We start from the raw sequence: 19,812 nt of genomic DNA, 5'->3' as shown, positions 1-19,812 counted from the left end.
TACAAACATGATCTAGGCCATACATGTGTAGGGAGGTTTGTTATAATAATTACATATTAAAAGAATATAAAAAATACATTTAAATATCAGTTACATAAATATCCCTTAAAACTCAATAATTACTAATTCTTATTATTTGACACGTTCTTCGAGCAGCCTTGTGAGGCCAGTGTACCATCGACCATGCCATTCTATTCAACCAACAATCTTTATGTAATAAACTTCAATCTCTTCAAGGTAGATAGCTTCTTTCATGATGATTGAGCACACTCGAGCAACCCATTCAGCTCGACCAATACTTTGGAGTTTTAATGCTTGCCACGTGTCATTTTCATATGTCACATCATCATGTCTAATTTTGGGTTAAACAATATTTATGTCAAATTCACTAAAATAATTAATCTAATAGTAATTAAATAAGGGTGAGGATAGAAAAAAAAATCAAATATATTCCAAAAGCTATATAACAACACATCAATTATAAAAATTTATTGGAAAAAAGATAAGATATAAAAGTAAGTTTATTGCATTTTAAAATTATTTTGTATTGATTTATCTTGGAGATTGTACTAATTTTTTTTTCATTTGATTATAAATTTTTTAAGTAAAATTAAAACTGAAAATTGAAAAAAAAATCTTTTCAATTTTTTATAAATTATTTGCATAATTTTATTTTAATTTTTATATTTTCTTCTTAATAAAGTAGTATACAATTCAATCTTACTATAGAAAATATATGTGGTGTTGTTATAAATATATATTTCTATTTATAGAATGAGGTGTATCTAGTTTGGATATATTTATAGGGTGTAAATATAATTTTATGTAAATTAACATAAATATCCTCATATAATTCAACACATTGAATATAAACATTAAAAAAATTAGGCTATCAATTTAAAAAATATGAAATTATACAAAATAATTTTAATTTTAATAAGATAATACTTGTATTATTAATATTTATATATTAGTGTATAAATCATATAATATGTGACAGGGAGTGAGAGTTGTCAAGGTGTATTCTTTTTTATTATTTTTTAAAATTATTTTCTTAATTTTTTATATGTATATGTGTGTTATTTCATGATTTTTGACTCAATTATTCTTCATAGTATTATCATTATTTTAGTTGATACTAGAAAAACCAATAAATAATAATTTGGAGCGATAGGAAAATAATTTTTTGTGATATTTTTTTTTCTTAAAGTAGTTTGGTAATTATTTAAAATTTAAGAGGTGCGAATTTTTTTTTTAAAAATTCATTCAAATTTAATATAAAATGGTGACAAGAGAAAAAAAGAAAAAAAAGTACCAACATTAACATCTATTTTAAAATAAGACTACAATATTTGTTTTCTTTCAAATTTTAAAAAAAAAGTAATTTTCACAAATTTCTCCTAATATATATGTGAGATATTATATATTTTGGAGGTGCTACATAAGTGATTTTTATTGTTAATATTTTATGAGGATATTTATGTCAATTAACTAAAATAATTAATCTGATAGTAATTAAATAAGGGTGAGGATAGAAAAAAAATCAAATATATTCTAAAATTGATATTTATGCCTATTTATTATTTTAACCTAAATTTTCAGTTAATGGAATATTTTTTTTGACAAATCACTTAATGGAACAATAGTCTGTACTCATTGAACAACAGATATTCAAATACTATTACCATTTTAGGAAAATAAAAAAAGCCGCCAAAAACCCACGTGGCGCCACGTAACTGGACAAAAATTCAAAGCTATATATAACAAGTCTCCCTCCTCCTCAAACTCATTTCTGTCCGTACACTTTTTAAAAAATTATTATTTGGGCAGGGCAGAGATTTTTTCTCTTTCTCTGCCCCAATTTTCCCGGGAAAATGATGATTCAAGCCCATGTCTCCTTCCAAAACCCTAGCTTACTTCCCAATCCTCTTCGTCCTCGATCTCAACTCTCTTCGACCTTCTTCAATCCCAACAATCGGCACTTCGGCAACAAGAGTAGCGCTCTTTGCCTTCCAAGTTTTCGTTTTTCCTCCCGCCGCTCCCGAATCCTGACTGGTTGCATCGCCGCCGGCGGCCGAGAAATTTCCGATGATGACGACAGAAATTGCGGCGAAGGAGCGGTGGTGGAAAATGTGGATGTTTCGGGAGAAGGGTTGTTGAATCAGGGAATGTGGGATCAGATAAAGGAGATTGCTATGTTTACAGGACCTGCTGTTGGGCTTTGGATTTGTGGTCCGCTTATGAGTCTCATTGATACGGTTGTTATTGGGCAGGGCAGCTCTCTTGAGCTTGCTGCTTTAGGTACGCAATTCAATTCTTTGAAGTTTGTTTGGATTTTAATATATTTGATGAACTGGAGTATTGATTATTGGTTTTGGTGTATGTAATTTTGATTTTTTTTTGGTGGGTTTTGTATATTCAGGTCCGGGAACAGTTTTTTGCGACTATTTGAGTTATGTATTCATGTTTCTTTCTATTGCAACTTCCAATATGGTTGCCACTGCACTTGCAAGACGGGTTAGTTTCTCTCAGTCTTGAAGTTCGATATTTTATGTGATATTACCTTCAAATTTATTTTAAATCTATTTTAAGGATTTACAATAATGACTTGGTTGAGCACAAAGGTGAGACAAATTCTTTTAATTAAAGAGAGCTGCTAGTGTCAGTCTTTTCTGATGCTAGCAAAATTCTAATTTGAAAGAGTTTTTGTGCATCAAGAACCAGAAGGAAAGAAAAGCATAAAAATAAGTATTAAAAATCATTTTGATCATTATTATATCTTAAAAATCAAGATTCTTGAGGCTGATAATTGGGAAGAAAGAAAAACAATTTTTTTTGGTGGGGTTGGGGGCTGTTACAACGTGTAGCCATCTCTTGGCTGGTGGCTAATAAGGTGTATGGGACTAGAACTTTGTGTGTCTGATTCTATTAGAATTTGTTTAGTGCTGTGATTTTTTTTGAAGAGTTAAGTTGGCGGTCACAATTTTTGGCTTCTGACGTATTTAAGTGTTAATTGTCAAAACAATTTATATCTTGATTTTGGTGTTAAGTGTTAATTGTTAATACAATATATAAAAATATAATTAATAGAATTTGTTTGTACTATATTTTAGACATGTTGTGGTCAGCAGACTTCATTAGTTACGGTGCTTCTAAGAGAATGAGAGTGAACAGTAGATAAGATTTACGAATCAATGTATTATTGCTTCAACTCTATTGTTGCTTTTCTTTTTCTTTTAATATAAACGAAACTTGTGTGAAGTTAGGCAAAAAATTGTGAAGTCAGATTTTAAAAAATTTATGTTCAGGCCTCCGTTTCAGCTGAAGAGACAATATAATTGTTTTCATGAAACTGATAACAATTTAGAATTCATTATTTCACATTTTCACCTGATCACTACTTGTAAGTTGTAAATGTGGATTGATAAGAAACTCAATTTCTGATAGGGTTCACATTTATTTTGTTATTGTTGTTGTTATTGATGTTTTTTTTTGGCTAAATAGATCAGCGTACCTTATTAATGCTAAACAAGATTTTTGGGTTATAAGTTAAATATTTAATTTTATTTCATTTTTTCTTAAGACAAAGTTATTATTGTATAAAATGTATCCCCTACAGCAGTAATTACTATATTCTTTTTCTTGTTTTGAGTTTCAGTTCTTAACTATTTGGTATTGTTGCAGGATAAAAATGAAGTGCAACATCACATATCCGTCCTGCTCTTTGTTGGATTGACTTGTGGCTTCTTGATGTTTTTCTTTACAAGATTTTTTGGTTTATGGTCTCTATCTGGTAATAAATCTGTAACTACTTTTGGACTTCCTTACATTATGGACAGCTTGAGTGTTTGATTAGTTGGTCTTAATTGCTGGCTGATGCTTTTAGAATTCTTTGGGAAATCCAGTAACTGATGAATTTGATAATGTTGCTTTCAGCTTTTGCTGGGGCAAAGAATTTCCATATTGTCCCTGCAGCGAACACCTATGTTCAGGTACTTCTTCATTCCTTAATAATTTGTAAACCAGCAAATCGCGTCTAACAGATGAATTCAAAAATACAGAAGAGCAAATATTTTCTCAATTGTTTTATATTTTCTTTAATCAGCTGTCATTTTGAACGCTATGTATCCATAAACAATCCTATGTTGGGTGGCTGATTGGTACTTAATTTCTTTTGCTGTTTTAATTCCATGGCATACTGTATGCACAATTTGTGTGAACACATTTTGAGCTGAACGTATTTTCTTTTGGTAGATTCGAGGCTTGGCATGGCCTGCGATTCTTATCGGTTGGGTTGCTCAAAGTGCAAGGTCATTTTTCTCTTCTTGCATATTACCTATGGAATGCATTTAGAGAAAGTTTAAATGTCTCATTTAAAGTAGACGAGTGAACCATTGTATATATAAAACAAGATTTCGCTTTTTCTTTGAAATCAATGCTAATTACTTAATGTAGTGTTATAGAGGCCTATGGTGGGTGAGATTCTAGGCAAGAGAATTTTCTGCACGAGGAATGTTTTTATGAAATGATATTTTAGGAATCAGCATCTTTATAATGATTCGTTATAGCGAGACTAATCATGACTGTTAGAATCCCGTTCTAAATTTGATTCTGAACATTTGTAATTGCTGAGTTTGTATTGTAAAACTGTTTGTTGTTTTCCAGTCTTGGCATGAAAGATTCTTGGGGGCCTTTGAAGGCTTTGGCTGTAGCGAGCATCATAAATGGCATTGGTGATATACTCCTGTGCAGAGTTTTTAGCTATGGCATTGCTGGTGCAGCATGGGCCACGATGGTATCGCAGGTACGCCAGATGAACATTCTGTTCTACTGTCTTTCCAGATTATTTATATATATATTTATATGAATATATTTCACTTTAGTTCTTATTTTTATTCTAGATATATCCTTAATGAGTTTGTTTTCTTTCATACTGCCACTAACACAAATAGTTTTAGGTTGTTGCAGGGTATATGATGGTTGAAAATCTGAACAAGAAAGGTTACAATGCATATGCTCTCTCCATTCCCTCACCGAAAGAACTTATCACTATACTTGAGCTTGCTGCTCCAGTGTTCATCACAATGATGGCTAAGGTAAATAATACTCAATCCCAATATTGGCTATAATTTTTTCTTAGTATTCCTGCAAATCTAAGGTGTTTTTACTTTTTATCTTTAGGTGGCATTCTATAGTCTCCTCATATATTTTGCTACATCCATGGGCACAATCAGCATGGCTGCTCATCAGGTTGCTATTCTTTTACACTTGGAAAACTATATATGTTTCTCCTTAGCTTTATTCCTCAGGAAGGCAATTTTAATTTACATCAATGACTTGACTATCTGTCTTAGGTTATGATTCAAACGTTCTGCATGTGCACTGTTTGGGGTGAACCTTTATCACAAACTGCACAATCATTTATGCCTGAGTTGATATATGGAGTGAGACGTAATTTGGAAAAGGTTAGTGGCACTTTACTATTGCTGTCACCACCAAAATCTATCTAGTTCTTGTCAGTTACTGAGTGAGTTCTACCCAAAACTGCAACTGTCTTTTGTATGATTTATTTATATACAATAACAGATGTATATATCTGTAGCAATTATCATGTATTCAATGCAGTCTGAAAGCTTTTATAATATCTTACAGGCCAGAATGTTGCTCAAGTCGCTTGTTATTGTGGGTGCTGTTCTTGGATTAGTTTTAGGATCTATTGGAACAGCTATTCCTTGGTTATTTCCAAACATTTTTACTCCTGATCAGCTGGTCATACGGGAGGTTAGGTCTTTCTTTCCAAACTAATAAAATGTACAAACATTCCTTTCCCTCATTTATTATCTTAATTGTTGTTGGATTTTTTTATTTACGATCTAGAATCTTGTTGAGTTTTAGGTGGTAATTGATTTATTTATGCTTATTTCTCTTGTATCAATCAGACTGGCTTTGCCGTTTCATCAGCTCATCTTGTTCCTTTCAACTGCACTATTGTAGCTATTGTTTTTTACGATGACAATGCCTTTTGAGATATCTGATTCCCTTGGTATTTTATTATTCCTTGCAGATGCATAAAGTTCTGATACCATACTTTTTGGCTATAGCTGCTACACCCTCAACTCACAGCCTTGAAGGAACGTTGTTGGTGTGCTTCTCGTTCTTTTCTGATCTTATAAATAAAGAAATATATATTTACATACACACACACACATTATATATACTTTCTTAAAAAGATGGAAAACTCATTTTGGACTCTGTTCCATGGTGTTATCAATTCTTTTAGTTTGTTCACTCGATTGTATTGCCAAGGATTTCATCATTTGTTTGAGGCAATCATATTAGACAAAGAACCCTTATTTCTGATTCATTCTTATCAGTCATTTTGTTCGTGACTATCATGACCATTCCATAGTATCCTCCTTGAATAAGAAGCACAAACTTACACTTTAGAATCTTGATATCTGATTGTTTCAACAGGCTGGCCGAGACCTAAAATTTATTAGTATGACAATGAGCGGCTGTTTCACACTGGGAGCAATTCTACTGATGGTAGATTATATGTTCTTTTTTTTTTCTTCCCCTTTTAATCTCCATACTGCCATAATTACCAGTTTACGACTATCCACATTCTTGTCTTATTACCAGCTTATTAGCAGCAAAGGATTTGGTTTGGCAGGCTGCTGGTACGCACTAGTGGCATTTCAATGGGTAAGAACCACAACTAAAATATTGTTTTATTTTTTGGGCTATAATCTACGTGGGAATTTCATTTGAAGCTCAACTAAATTCTCTTTTGTTTCCCAAATCTTTTAGGCTCGATTTTTCCTCGCCCTTCGACGCCTTCTTTCTCCCAATGGTGTACTATTCTCGGAAGATTTGTCCAGGTATAATATGGAAAAACTTAAAGCTGTTTAGTTTTAAGGACAAAAGTTCATAACTAGAAGCTGTTATTGTAAGTTGTGCTTATAATCCTTTTAAATGGGCTTGTCAATGGGGTGGGACAACCCGCCCCGCACAGTTACCCGACCTGCTTGCCCCATCCCGTTTACTAAATGAGGCGGGATGGGACAAATCTGACGAGGCATTGGATAACCGCTCAATCCCGTCAAATCATTTAGATTAATAAAACATTTTTTTTACTATTAATTAAGAGTTTTAATGTAGACTTTGCCATTTTTCTTTATTTACCGTACATCTCTACTTTGGCCAGTTTTTTTTTCCTTTCATTTTTGGTTATATATATTTATATAAATAAGTAATCAGACAATGAAAAAAAAGTATTTTTCCTGTGATTTTTTTTTTACAAAAACTGAGTGATTATTGTTTTGTTTTTTATGTTAGTTTTCGTTTTTTTAATTTTATGAGGAAATAGAAGTATTGTTTGTGGTCCAAGGCAATGTTTGTCTCAATATAAGATATAACTTCCTAAGGCATTCACGTTAAAAAAATTTGCATAAAGAAAACGAAAGAATGATATATGAGAACTTCGAATTCTCTAGCTACAAGCCAATGGCTCAAGCTCTGTCTAATAATGTTCAATAAAGAGGGATAAATGAAAACCTCAAATTCTTTATTTACAAACCAAGGGCCAAAGTAATCAAGTTCTATCTACAGACTAGTGCACTTATGGTAATAAAGCTTCATAAACATCCAACACCATTGCTTATGGTTCTACTCTATTGGTTATACTAGTGTCTTCATGACTTAGTATAACAAGTTTAGCTGCAAAATAATATATTATACACAAAGTAAACATACATTCTCTATTGTTATATAACTAATTTTGAGAACAAATTAAAATTTTGAAGCCTATATACATTATCAATACTAAATGCAGATTTTGAAGCTACTATACTAACTGGAAAGACTAAAATATCTCTTACAATACATTTTAATACATGATATTATTTGATTCTAACAAATTTTCAATAGCTCAATACTGTATATCAAAGTCATGAAATTAGTATGGCATACATTTCAAGATATTTTGTTGGGAATTTATGGCTTGTAAACTTTTACAAAAATAATAATGTATATATGAAATTCACTTAATAATACAAATTTTGAATATTCAATAATTAAAATATAATTTAGTATTTGATTTAAATTGGAAAATGAAATTATACCACACCAGATAAATGGAATCACCACATAAAAGAAAATAGAATTATCAAAGGGGAAATGACAAAAAATAATAGAAAACTCAAAACCGAAAACAAAAATGCGCATATATCGCAAAACCACAAAATTATAGTTACAAGGCTTATACACTGTTGTAATCCGACAACACAACTCAAAGTTTGCAAGAACACAACCAGATTTATACTGGTTCAGCCAACAAAACGAGTTTCCTCCAAGTGAGGTTCCACTATAATCAATGCTCTGTTACAGCCTATAGATCAAGTAGCTTTAAGCTTTACAAAATGCTTTTCCATCAAGCAAGAACTGAGACCCTTTTACATTCAAAGTTCTTGAGCTAACTCTCAAGACTCTCTTGTGTTTCCCAATCCCAAAACCTCATTCTAAAACTTTATTCCTACTAAAAAGAGTTTACCCGAGGCTTTATAAAGATGCAGGTCTGCACTTGATTTTGTATCAGAAATAACCACTTTATGCAGCTTGTAGTTAATATAGTTAAGTGGCTTGGTGAGTTTAATAAAGATTATATTATTACATACATGATGAAGATCGATATCCAAATTATCTATTACAAGTCTTTCTAAAGTTGTTTGAAGCCTCTACTAAATGAAATGAGAATTGAGATTAAACAAGTTTGGAAACTAGTGCAAGTCAATAATTTTTTTTATGAGTTTCTTAGAGTGAATGAATGTTTTTGGAGAGTTAGAGATAGTTAAAAAGTGTGAACAAAGCTTCACAGCTCTAAAAGATTCATTTTTTACCGTGTAGTTTCCGTCATCAAGCTTAACCAATAAGAAAATACCTTTTAAAACACATATTTTTGTACTCCAAATCATAACAAATCTTGTGAATTCTTTGAACTTTTAGATGAACTTGATCTTCATGTATTTCAGGAAAGAAACTCATTCAATTGCAATATATATGTGGGACCGAGAACTATTGCAACAACCATTACTCAATGATTTTGTTTTTCTATCAATACTTCTCAAATATGTCCATTATCTAACAAGTCATCAACATACTCATTATTAGATTTCATCCAAAGTGCATTTTAATCTCACACACTTTTGAAAGAAAAAAAAAACAGATTAGTAGTTGGATATTTCATTCCTCTTTATTTATTTATTTAATTTCTTTTTGAGGGGACCAAAAAAAATTTCAGTTGCCATATTAGATATAGTTAACTTCTCATACGAATCTCTTTGTTAACTCTCATTCATCTTGATAAGGCCAAGACTTATAATGAGAAAATCATAATTTTAAACGCCCAAAAACATCATTGTATGGCAAAGCTATGACATTGACAAGTATTGTGTATGTTGAGTTCCACCCGACTACACAATCCAGTTGTAATCTCTTCTGACATCTAATTTGCATAAAACGAGTAGGTCTCAATTTTTTAATTTTTTTGGCATGCTCAACCAACAAGCAATGTTGCATGAATTTTTGCAATATTCTTTTAACACAACTAATTCATCCTTAACTATCAAATTCAATATCTGTGCACAACATCACAATGAAATCATCAGAGCCCATTCTCTATTCTCCTCACTCCTTGAGGTCCTCATCCTCTTCTCCTAACATGCACGGTGCGTCTCTCTCTCTTTCTCTCTCTCTCGACTTTCACACTTTTCCCTTCGTCCTCAAGGCTCACAAACACTGTCACTATTTTCATAGAAAAATTACACATAATATTGTAAATTTTATTTTATTTTTTTGAAAAATACGAAATTTTACAAAATTTATAAATTTACAGATAATAGTTTGTAACAATTCTGTTACTATTTTATTTAGTCTATAAATGTTGTATTTCATATTTTTATAATGTTTTCCAAATTTTGTAATTTTAGTATTTTTTTTAATTTTAGATATCTTTTTAAACTTCCCTATTTCCATTGGTCTAGCGATCCTTCACTCTCAATCCCTCAAGTTTGGCTTAAGCGCAAATTTAATGCTCTCATTCATGTCTACTCCATTAGTCATTAACTTCTTTCAAGATTTTCTCAAAATAAAAAATAAAATTATCAAGTGAGCAAGCCTCCTCCACCATATATGCAATGTAACCCTCAATTCTTAATCATTGAATCAATAATCGATTGTGCCCTACGTTAGAATTCGCTCGTTAACTAATGAATATTGCTATAGGACACTTATAGTGCCCAATACCATTTTCTATAATATATAGAATCCAATACTAAATTACATAAATTAGTGCTTGTCATGCAAAGTAGTATTGGACACTGTTAATGTCCCTTTACCATTAGTTTAATTAATATATTGTTATAGCTCTAAATTTTATATCTCAATATAAAAATTTAAGTATCGAGACTAGAAGATATCAATTTTGTATTCTAGTTAGGAGATTTACGGGAAAGAAAATGACTTGTCATCTTCTGACCATAATAAAAAATTATTTTAAAAATAATAATAAAGATGATATATATATATATATAGCGAGAGAAGAAAGTATGAAAATGGGAAATGGAGATGTCACAACACAAACACTCATGACTCCATAGATATTTTAGAAGAAGGTAAATTTGGATAGTGACCAGGTAGCTGTGTATCACCATTCACCACGAACATAAAATAAAATAAAATATACCAAAACAACATGACGTTATAACCACTCCTCACCTCGTTCGTTCCTAGATTCAACGCCTAAACTTCTAAGCCAGTACTTCTATATTCTATTCCCTCCAACTCAATAATTTTCTTAATCCTTACCCAATTTTATACACCAAATCATTAACCCCAACCACCTTACACTACACCTCACATCTTTCAGATACAAGAAAACGATGTTAGTATACATATATTTTAAATCATAACAATAATCAAACCACAAGATGATTATTATTATTATTATTTAATCAACAGACCCATTTCTTGGTCTACCAACCTTAGTTTTTATTTTGGTACCAAACGTTGCGGTAGTAGTTGCTTTGTTATTGTAATAATTTGTATACGCCAAAATCAAAATATTTTCAAATACATAAAATGTTTAATTTGATGGTTAAAAAACTTAAAATCGTAGTCTTTGCATGTGAGAAAAATGACTATTTTTTTTTTTTGAGTCTTTTAATCAACAACTTTAAATAAAATAAAAGACCCTTTTTTCTCTTTCCTATAATTTGATCATCAAAGTCTTCTCATTTTTGTTAGAACAGATGGAAATAAAAACCTCAAATCAACATCCACAGATAACAAACCCAACATTACACTACTTGTTCTTCTCTCATCAAACTTCCAAACCCAGAATTCTCTTCAGATTAAGAGAGAGAAACCATGAGGTTGAGGAACAAAGTAGCTCAACTTTCCACAACTAAAAAACTCATCTTCTCCTTAGTATTTCTCTTCTTCCTCATTCTCGTATTCAGATCAAACTTCTCTTCTCCAACCACAGTTGTCTCAAATTCAAATCAAAAGACTCCTACAACGTCTACAGTAGTAAAAACCACAAACGACGACTGTACTCCCAACAGTACTATAACCAATGCTTCCCCAGTACAAACATGCATCAAAACGCCGTCGTCTCTGGCCAACGCACTGGTCCACTACGTCACCTCCAACATAACCCCACAACAGACCCTCAAAGAAATTTCAGTCTCGATGAGAATCCTCGAGAAGAGGTCGCCATGCAACTTCCTCGTCTTCGGGCTAGGCCACGACAGCCTCATGTGGGCCGCCCTCAACCACGGCGGCCGCACGGTCTTTCTCGAGGAAGACAACTCTTGGATCGAGCAAATACGGCGTCGTATGCCGGGTCTGGAGTCGTACCACGTGGAATACGACACCAAAGTCCACCAGGCCGACGAGTTGATGAAGATCGGCACTGACGAGGCCGGGGAGGAGGGCTGTCGAGTCGTGGGGGACCCGCGATTCTCCACGTGTCGCCTCGCGCTTAAGAATTTTCCCAGTGACGTGTACGATACCGAGTGGGACCTGATTATGGTCGACGCGCCTACCGGGTATGTTCCCCACGCGCCGGGAAGGATGACGGCTATATACACGGCGGGGCTCATGGCGAGGAATAGGGAGAGCGGCGAGACTGACGTGTTCGTCCATGACGTGGATCGGCCCGTAGAGGATAAATTCTCTAAGGCTTTTCTTTGCCAAGGGTACTTGACTCAACAAGAAGGCAGGCTGAGGCATTTCACTATTCCTAGCCACAGAGCCCGTCTCGGTAGACCATTTTGCCCTTGAGATAGAGGTATTCAATATTGAATTGAGACCGGTTAAAGCGTCTTTCTCTGTTAAATTTTCTTATTCTTCTATTGTACGGTCATTAATTAATAAAGTTGCTCTTTCTTTCTGTGATAATTTTGTAGATGTAAAAGTTATGATATGGCATAAATTTCGGTTTATTTAACTAGGCTCGTTTTGTTTCTTTCTTTTTATGAATCATTTTGTTGCATTGTATTAATGAGTAAATATTGAAAACTTAATAAGTCTATACCATTGTATGAAAACTAAACCAAAATTCGAAGTTGACATATAAAAGTTGATGATGTTGGTTATCAAAAGTCCAAGTTCTCCTTGTTCTGGTAAGTAACACTAGCAATTTGCTTAATTTTTTTTTTTTTTTTTGTCGAATTGATATTTATAGTTGACTATTCAAGAAAACACATTCTGAGCGTGACTAGACCCTTTCTGAGAGTGATCGGGTCAAGGCTGAGGTGATTGTGCTGGAGTCCAAGCTCGGAGCAACACCAAAGAAGCTAGCCAAAGCCCAGGGCAAGGCTCAGGGCTAACGAGGACCAACCGAGAGGAGTTTGATCGAGAGAAAGTCAAGTCGAACCAGTGCAATGAGAGGCACTTGAGGAGAACACAATCGAGGACGACATGCACCATATCAGCCCATGTCAAGGGAGTGGTTCCCGAGGACACTACATAACACTACATAGTGCCACCAGCTCGGTACCCATCAATCCAAGACCAAGGGTATCTAAGGGTATGATTGGTTGAGAATTCAAATAGTATTTTAAGTTTTTGAATACTTATAATATAAATGGGTCCACATGATATTTGATTGGTATATGATTTTCTAAAACAAACTCATAATCAGTTTTTCAAAATATTTGATTGGTATATGATTTTCTAAAACAAACTCATAATCAGTTTTTCAAAATAAGATAGCTTTTACACGTAGAAGTGAAAAACGATAAAACATTGTTTTCTACAAATACTTAAAACAAATAGAACCTACCTCCATTTTAATTGCAAAAACTACAAACCACTCAAGTATTTTAAACGTTAAAATATTATTTTCAAATCAATATTTTCAAATAAAATTAACAATTAAAATATTTTGTTTTCAAATCATAAACTAATCACCCCCTAAGTTTTTTTTTTTTTAAATTTCAGCCCTAGAAGCCAAGACAATTACCTCTTGGAATTGTAAAAATAGTTGTTTGGATTTCCGAGCTTATCTTATTTTTTTTATGCAATACTTGGAACTTCTTTAAAGTACTATATCAACGAAAGAGTATAAAAGAGAAATCTTTATTTGTTTTAACATGAGCACTGCTCGCTGAGACGAATAGACTTTTGTTTGAATAGTTAAATGCAATGCCAGTTTTAGGTGTTATCATATTAATTAGTAAAAAAAATAATTCTTAAAATCCAATAAATTAGCATTGGTGTTGCGCTGTTAAAAATTATTGGAAAAGTATCATTAAATTTATATTACAAGACTATATGATTTGAATTTTTGTAAAGATATTTGTCACATATAAATGGATTGGATTCTCATTAACATGCTTAATAATTATTACCATCATTTTAGCAGCCGAGAATTTTGTTAGGTAAGACCACATCTCCACCTTCTATACATTAAAAATTCTTCTTGCCTTTAAGTTTATATGGCTACAAACTTCCTTTAAAACAGAGCCAAGTTGTGTGTGCGTGTTATTAAGGCTCGGTTCTTCTTGCGTCTGCAACGCCTCCTATCCCCCAAATGGCATATTATTGTTCAAAGTGGAAAAAGTCAGTTGTTTAGTTTAGGTAAAATATGTGTCTAAATTGAAGGCTCTTCATTGCAAGTTGTAGGCATGTAAATGGGGCGTGTCAGGCCCGCCCCACCCCGATTAGTTTCTTGGAGCAGAGCGGGTCGCCCGGCTTAATCGGCACGGATTTGCCCCGCCCCATTTAACTTTTTTTTTTTAGAAACATTAAATTATAATTTTAAAATTTTTCCTAAACTTAAATATTATTGTTTTTATTATAATCTTTATATTTTACAATTCGTATCAATTACACCATCAAATATAACATTTTGTTTTTTTTTTATTTTAAAATTTACAAAATAAATACAAAAATAAGTATGAATTATATAAAACATATTTTTCAATATTTATAATTCTTTCTAATCTATATAGAATTAATTATATTCTAAACCACATATAAAATGTCAATTTTACGCTATGTATATAAGCAGCGTGATAGAATTTGGTTAGAGTATAGAAAAAAAAAGTTTTCGAGGCGGGGTGTCCCGGCCCCGCTTGAATTCATAACGGGGCAGGGCAGCGCCCCACCCCGAATTCCGCCCCGTTTCTACCTGGGCAAAGATGCCCCGTTGGGTCGGAGCCCCGCCCCGCCCCGCCCCACCTCACCGCCCCATTTTGCCATCCTTTACCTACAAGCATATTTCTTTAGAAGTTCATGGTGGTGATCATGTTTTGTTCCTCAAGTTTTGGTTGTACAGTTCCATGCATTTCCATTTCTACTTCTCATTTAAATTTCTAACCAAAATTTGACATTCTTAAGCATAAGATACAATTAACAACACTTAGAGCTACTCACTTACATTTCTTTAAACACAGCTCAGAGAAGCAATATCACCATGGTTAAGTGCTTTAAGACCTGCTACTTCCGCGTCTTCCTCTGCTAGAAATTGCTGGTCTTTCTCCATCTTTCTGCAACATTCAAAAACACTTAATGAGGTTCTTCAAAAGGCGAAATGACGACAATGAATAAATAAACTCGATAGGTCTCCTCGGTTTTTCATTACCTGGAATGGGGGTCTAGTAGCTCTTCTAAGTTTCCTCCTCATGAAAATCTTCATATTCTCCTTCTTTTTCTCCTCTGCTTTCATCTTAGTGAGGCTAGGTTTGTAAAGAATCACTGTTCTACCAATATTACTAATAACTACCGAACCAGTTAACTCCTCCAATTGCTTCACTGCATCATCTAGCTCCCCTGGACATGTCCTGTGTATTTTAATCTGTTCAGAACATTTTCATTGCAATTTAAGATTAGCTGGCCAAGCACATCAAAGTCTTCGCTATTATTTCACAATTCAGACTTAGAAATTCACATAACTTAGATTGGCCTATTCAAACTTCTACGAATGAAAGTTCTACTGAAATTCCAGCCAAGCCTTGAACAACTAATCTAATCCAGGTTCATTTTGCCCATTAAAACCATCATCTTATATCTTAAGATGACAGAAGCAACCCAATGAGAGATATCGAATGTAGGTACCATTTTTCTCATCAATGCCAAGTTCTAAAGAATCTTATAACAGTCAATACAATCCAACAGAAACTTAGAAAATGTATAAGAAGCTTTAATTCATGTCCCTTGAGTTAAGAATCAACTAAAACAAGAAGCCACCTATGTTTATGAAACAATATTGTAAAGTTTCCCAAAAGGCAAATTACCTTATGATGATGCTCAGCGAGGAATTTTATCAAACACCTATCGAGTACTGACTTTAGGATCATAAGAACCACATCTCAACAAAAGCAAAAAGTACTGATTAATTGTACCTTAAGAAGTTCGTTAGATTCAAGATTCTCCACGAAAGAAGTGGCGACACTAGCAGTGACACCGGACTTCCCCACCGACTGAGATTTCAGCTTCTTTCCTAAGCTGTGAGCGTAAGACGAAAGCTCCTTCTTCTCCTTCACTGTAAGACTCGGTAGCTTCATCCCATGAGTTCTCACACGCAAAGAGCTCAAACCCACTTTAGATTCTTCCGCCAAATTCAATTTATCGCTCTTAATCTCACTCTCTTCCTCCTCCTTTTCTTCCTCAGCATCATTATAATTTTCAATTTCAAGCTCTTGGGCTTCATCACCATCATCATCAGCATCACTGTCATCGTCATATTCTAACTCAGCCTCTTCTTCTTCTTCTTCTAGAGATAAGGAGAGAGACCCACTTGAGGAATGGACGGAAGGAGGAGAACGACGAGGAGAGATAAGAGAAGGGGAAACGGTTGTGGTGCTCTCATGGCGACGAGGGGAGAGTCCTCCAATGGAGCATTTCGGTAAATTCTTAGAGAATGACACTGTGGTAACTAGAATAAGGGGTTTAAGAAAGCGCGCCGACGGTGGCGATGGGGCTGTCCGGTGAAGAATGTGGTGGAGAAGATAAGATGCCGCACCTGAAACTGCCGCCATTTTTGTTTCTCTAGTTCAGTTTATTGTGAAATGTTTTATTCAAGAACTAAATTTTATTTTTCATTTAATTTATTTTGTAATGATTAAATTTATTTTAAATTACTAATGAGCATAAGGGTGTTTGGTCTAGTGGTATGATTCTCGCTTCGGGTGCGAGAGGTCGTGAGTTCGATTCTCGCAACACCCCAGTTTTATCAGTTTTACTTTATTTAAGAAGTTTCGAAAAAGACCATATTTCTTTTTTGGTGGCAAAAAATACCCATATTTTAATATATATGGTTGTAATTTTAGCTTTCCGTATCTCATTATTCAATTGTTATTTTGATAGGTATAATTAGTTACCACCTTTTACTCCTCGGAGTTACCACCTCCTACTTCTTTTTAGTGGTTATATTTCTTATCAGTTTTTTTTTTTTTCTAGATCTAATAATAACTCGTCGCAATTCACTTGAGTACTTATATGACAGTTATGAAAAAACACTTTAAATAATATAAAAAAAGAAAAAATATTTTGTAAAATATGAATAACAAAAAATATTAAAACCAACTACTAAACTATATAAAAATAAAATATGGTACTCATATATAATATTCCAAATATATAGGAAAAAACCTCATAAAAATGTAAAAAAAAATAGTAAAAAGTGCACAAAATTGAAATCCCATATTTATCAAACTTAAGACAAAAGAAATAGTATTTCACGTAATTTTCACTTTTAAATTTAAATAAATTATGTTACTTTTAATAATATTTTAATGTTATTATTATATTTTTTCTCCATTTTTCCTGTTATTTTCAATGGGTAAATAGTAAAATTAGTTGATATGAACTTGCAACAAAATAATATAAGCTTACAGTAAATTTTTAAGTTGAATCTTGGATTTCAAATTTACTTTTCTCAAATTTGCTTTGAAGATAATCTAATTGTATTATTGTTGCAACATAAAATGAAAAACAAAAATTGATGTCATTTATTTTTATGTGCTAATAAAAGAGTATTTCATATCCCAACATGTAATTTTTAGAATGAAAACTCTTTGAATCATATTAATTAGTATAAAAAAAATCTTGAAATCTAATAAATTGAAATTAGTGTAACCCTGTTAAAAACTTATTAGAAAAATATCAATTTTCCTTACAAAATGATTCTATATATTTTGATTATAAATCCTTTAACATTTGGTTGGTTATCCATCACCCTTTCTTTATCTCAATTTTAATTAGCAATATCTAAACCATTTGACATTGGAGTGAATGTCGAGAGAAATTATATTTTATAAATCTCATAATCCACAATTTATTAATTATATTATGTATATACTTAAACACTATTTTTCATAAAACTATCATTTTAACAATTTTTTAAAAATAAATGAATATACATCTATGTGAATCGAACTTAGTCTATTATAAGCAAATTATATTCATAGAGAAAAATTAACCAACATAGACTTACTAAGCTATTTACATTAACCAAAAAGAAAATCCTGACATAACTTCAAGGAACGGTCTAATAAAACACAAACAATCAAGATTCTAACAAGTGTGGAGTAAAATAGGTGTCCTTTCCATATGAACAAATGACAAATCAACCTCACAAATGACTATCATTTTAACTATTAAAACCAATTATTCATAAACATAATATAGCAAAAAAATTATTTATTTATTATTCAAGTATGACTTTTCTAATTCTAAAGAATGTAAACTTTTTTATATTGTTTAAGTATGACTCCATAAGTTAATTATTCGATGTCATCTCTTTATATCCAACCTCATTCACAGAAATTTATTAGTTAAGCTAGTGATCAAAGCAAACACAATAATTCCAAATTTTGTTTTATTTCCATTAATATTGAAAGTTATCCAACAAATGTATTTTACTTTTGTATTAGGCCTGTGTTGGTGTTCGGAATTAGTTAGGGAAAAGGAAATTATAAAGAATCTATTTTCCTATGTTTGGAGATTTATAAAACACGATGAAAAATTTAGAAGAGGAAAAAGGAGTGGCAATTTGTAAGTAAAAGTGGGATTTCACTTTCCTAATTTTTCAATGAGGAAAACTTATAAATTAGTGATGTGGTCACGTCACCCATTAACTTGGAAATAGTAATGTTGTCCATGTTTTCACCAAGTGACATGTGACACACTTTGAAGGGAATGAAGATTCCTCAGAGACTGACCGAGTCTCCCAGAAGTTCCACGAGAGATAAGCACATCCTTCAACCACATCTCACCACCATCGGAGGAGTATTTCCTCCTAGAAGCGTCACTTCTCGAGGACCATGTTCCGAGATGGTGCTCCAAGGCTCACTATAAGACTGTCCCCTCGGCTCACTTCCTCCAGGCCTACGAGGACCTTCCTCCGGTCCAGGAGAAGGGTAGCTAGGTGTCAAGCATAGTGGCCCTGAACCACCAACAACTTTCTGACACCCACTGTCACCTGGATAGTTGTGTCAACTCCGTACAAGCGACAAAATAGCTATACCACAACGCCGTCTGACATGGGTAAACATGCAGCTAACACTCTGAATGTGTCAGAGGCATTTCCCACAACAAAATAGTGGGCTGGCATTCCTCACAATGGGCCCAACAAGATACGCTAGAGCCCACCCGCTCGTTTATTACAAGAATGTTCATTTATCGTATAATAAATCATCATTAAGAGAAAATAATTATAACAAACTCCAATTAATGAGTTTAATTACCCCAGTAGTCATAAATAGGGTTAGGGCAGACATTGTAAAATATCTGAATTTTTATTTTTGAGAGTGAATCTATACGCTGCCTGAAAATCCAAGAAAACTTGAGATTTGCAAATTCTTAACATCCTTATACAAGTGACTTGTGGACTAAGGTTGATTAACAACCTTAACCACGTAAAATCTTGTGTTCACTCTTCTTTTCTTTAAGCTGTAGATTAACTAGTTGTTAGTAAAAGAACTAGTCAACAAGTAATATACTAATTATAATTAGAGTAATTGGTGGCAAAATCCACTACCCCTCATCTTTATTTTCTATGGGTAAACTTCTCAAACCACTATTTTGTTGGCAAATCCACTATTCCATTTATTCAATTCCTTTATTTGTCAGGAATGAGCAACGTGATCATCTCTTATTCGTCCACATCATAATTTGAAATTAAATTAAATATTTAAAATATTTAAAAACGTATTTCTAATACTTAAAAAAATTATATTTTATTAATGAAAACAAATAACATAATTTTATTAAAAAAAAACTAAATTAATTTTGTAATTAAAATCA

At 32.8% G+C, this 19,812-nt stretch overlaps 3 protein-coding genes and 1 non-coding gene across 4 annotated transcripts; 3 read left to right on the top strand and 1 right to left on the bottom strand.

The window, feature by feature from the left end:
- Positions 1-1,807: 1,807 nt before the first annotated feature.
- LOC133781813 (protein DETOXIFICATION 46, chloroplastic-like) lies at positions 1,808-7,180 on the top strand. The gene is made up of 14 exons (XM_062220896.1): positions 1,808-2,301; positions 2,423-2,517; positions 3,685-3,793; positions 3,937-3,992; positions 4,255-4,310; positions 4,666-4,804; positions 4,959-5,096; positions 5,182-5,250; positions 5,355-5,465; positions 5,653-5,781; positions 6,065-6,142; positions 6,475-6,546; positions 6,643-6,705; positions 6,811-7,180. Exons 1-14 carry the CDS (start codon positions 1,875-1,877, stop codon positions 6,910-6,912), a joined length of 1,644 nt encoding a protein of 547 aa, XP_062076880.1. The 5' UTR covers positions 1,808-1,874; the 3' UTR covers positions 6,913-7,180.
- A 3,603-nt stretch (positions 7,181-10,783) lies between these two features.
- Positions 10,784-13,199, top strand: LOC133781812 (glucuronoxylan 4-O-methyltransferase 3-like). Its single transcript, XM_062220895.1, has 2 exons — positions 10,784-12,349; positions 12,746-13,199. Exon 1 carries the CDS (start codon positions 11,425-11,427, stop codon positions 12,340-12,342), a length of 918 nt encoding a protein of 305 aa, XP_062076879.1. The 5' UTR covers positions 10,784-11,424; the 3' UTR covers positions 12,343-12,349; positions 12,746-13,199.
- Positions 13,200-14,847: 1,648 nt separating this feature from the next.
- On the bottom strand, positions 14,848-16,575 carry LOC133781811 (uncharacterized). The gene is made up of 3 exons (XM_062220893.1): positions 15,909-16,575; positions 15,149-15,361; positions 14,848-15,053 (listed from the first exon to the last, which is right to left on the bottom strand). The coding sequence occupies exons 1-3, from the start codon at positions 16,542-16,544 to the stop codon at positions 14,994-14,996; spliced, it is 909 nt and encodes a 302-aa protein (XP_062076877.1). The 5' UTR covers positions 16,545-16,575; the 3' UTR covers positions 14,848-14,993.
- An 84-nt stretch (positions 16,576-16,659) lies between these two features.
- On the top strand, positions 16,660-16,731 carry TRNAP-CGG (transfer RNA proline (anticodon CGG)). The gene has a single exon. It is a non-coding gene; the product is annotated as a tRNA-Pro (tRNA).
- The last annotated feature ends 3,081 nt before the right edge of the window (positions 16,732-19,812 follow it).

The sequence above is a fragment of the Humulus lupulus genome, chromosome 6, assembly GCF_963169125.1.
Source record: "Humulus lupulus chromosome 6, drHumLupu1.1, whole genome shotgun sequence".
NCBI lineage: Eukaryota > Viridiplantae > Streptophyta > Magnoliopsida > Rosales > Cannabaceae > Humulus > Humulus lupulus.
The sequence above is the reverse complement of the archived record's forward strand: the minus strand, read 5'-3'. Positions and strand labels throughout refer to the sequence as shown.

Bases quoted from the DNA above. Each gene is read 5' to 3' on its own strand.
- LOC133781811 (XM_062220893.1), bottom strand. From the start codon at position 16,544: ATGGCGGCAGTTTCAGGTGCGGCATCTTATCTTCTCCACCACATTCTT. The intron at 15,362-15,908 runs GTACAATTAATC...TGTTCTGAACAG, and splicing joins AATCTAACGAACTTCTTAAG to ATTAAAATACACAGGACATG. The intron at 15,054-15,148 runs GTAATGAAAAAC...TGAATGTTGCAG, and splicing joins CTACTAGACCCCCATTCCAG to AAAGATGGAGAAAGACCAGC.
- LOC133781812 (XM_062220895.1), top strand. From the start codon at position 11,425: ATGAGGTTGAGGAACAAAGTAGCTCAACTTTCCACAACTAAAAAACTC.
- LOC133781813 (XM_062220896.1), top strand. From the start codon at position 1,875: ATGATGATTCAAGCCCATGTCTCCTTCCAAAACCCTAGCTTACTTCCC. The intron at 3,993-4,254 runs GTACTTCTTCAT...TTCTTTTGGTAG, and splicing joins CAGCGAACACCTATGTTCAG to ATTCGAGGCTTGGCATGGCC. The intron at 4,805-4,958 runs GTACGCCAGATG...AAATAGTTTTAG, and splicing joins GGGCCACGATGGTATCGCAG to GTTGTTGCAGGGTATATGAT.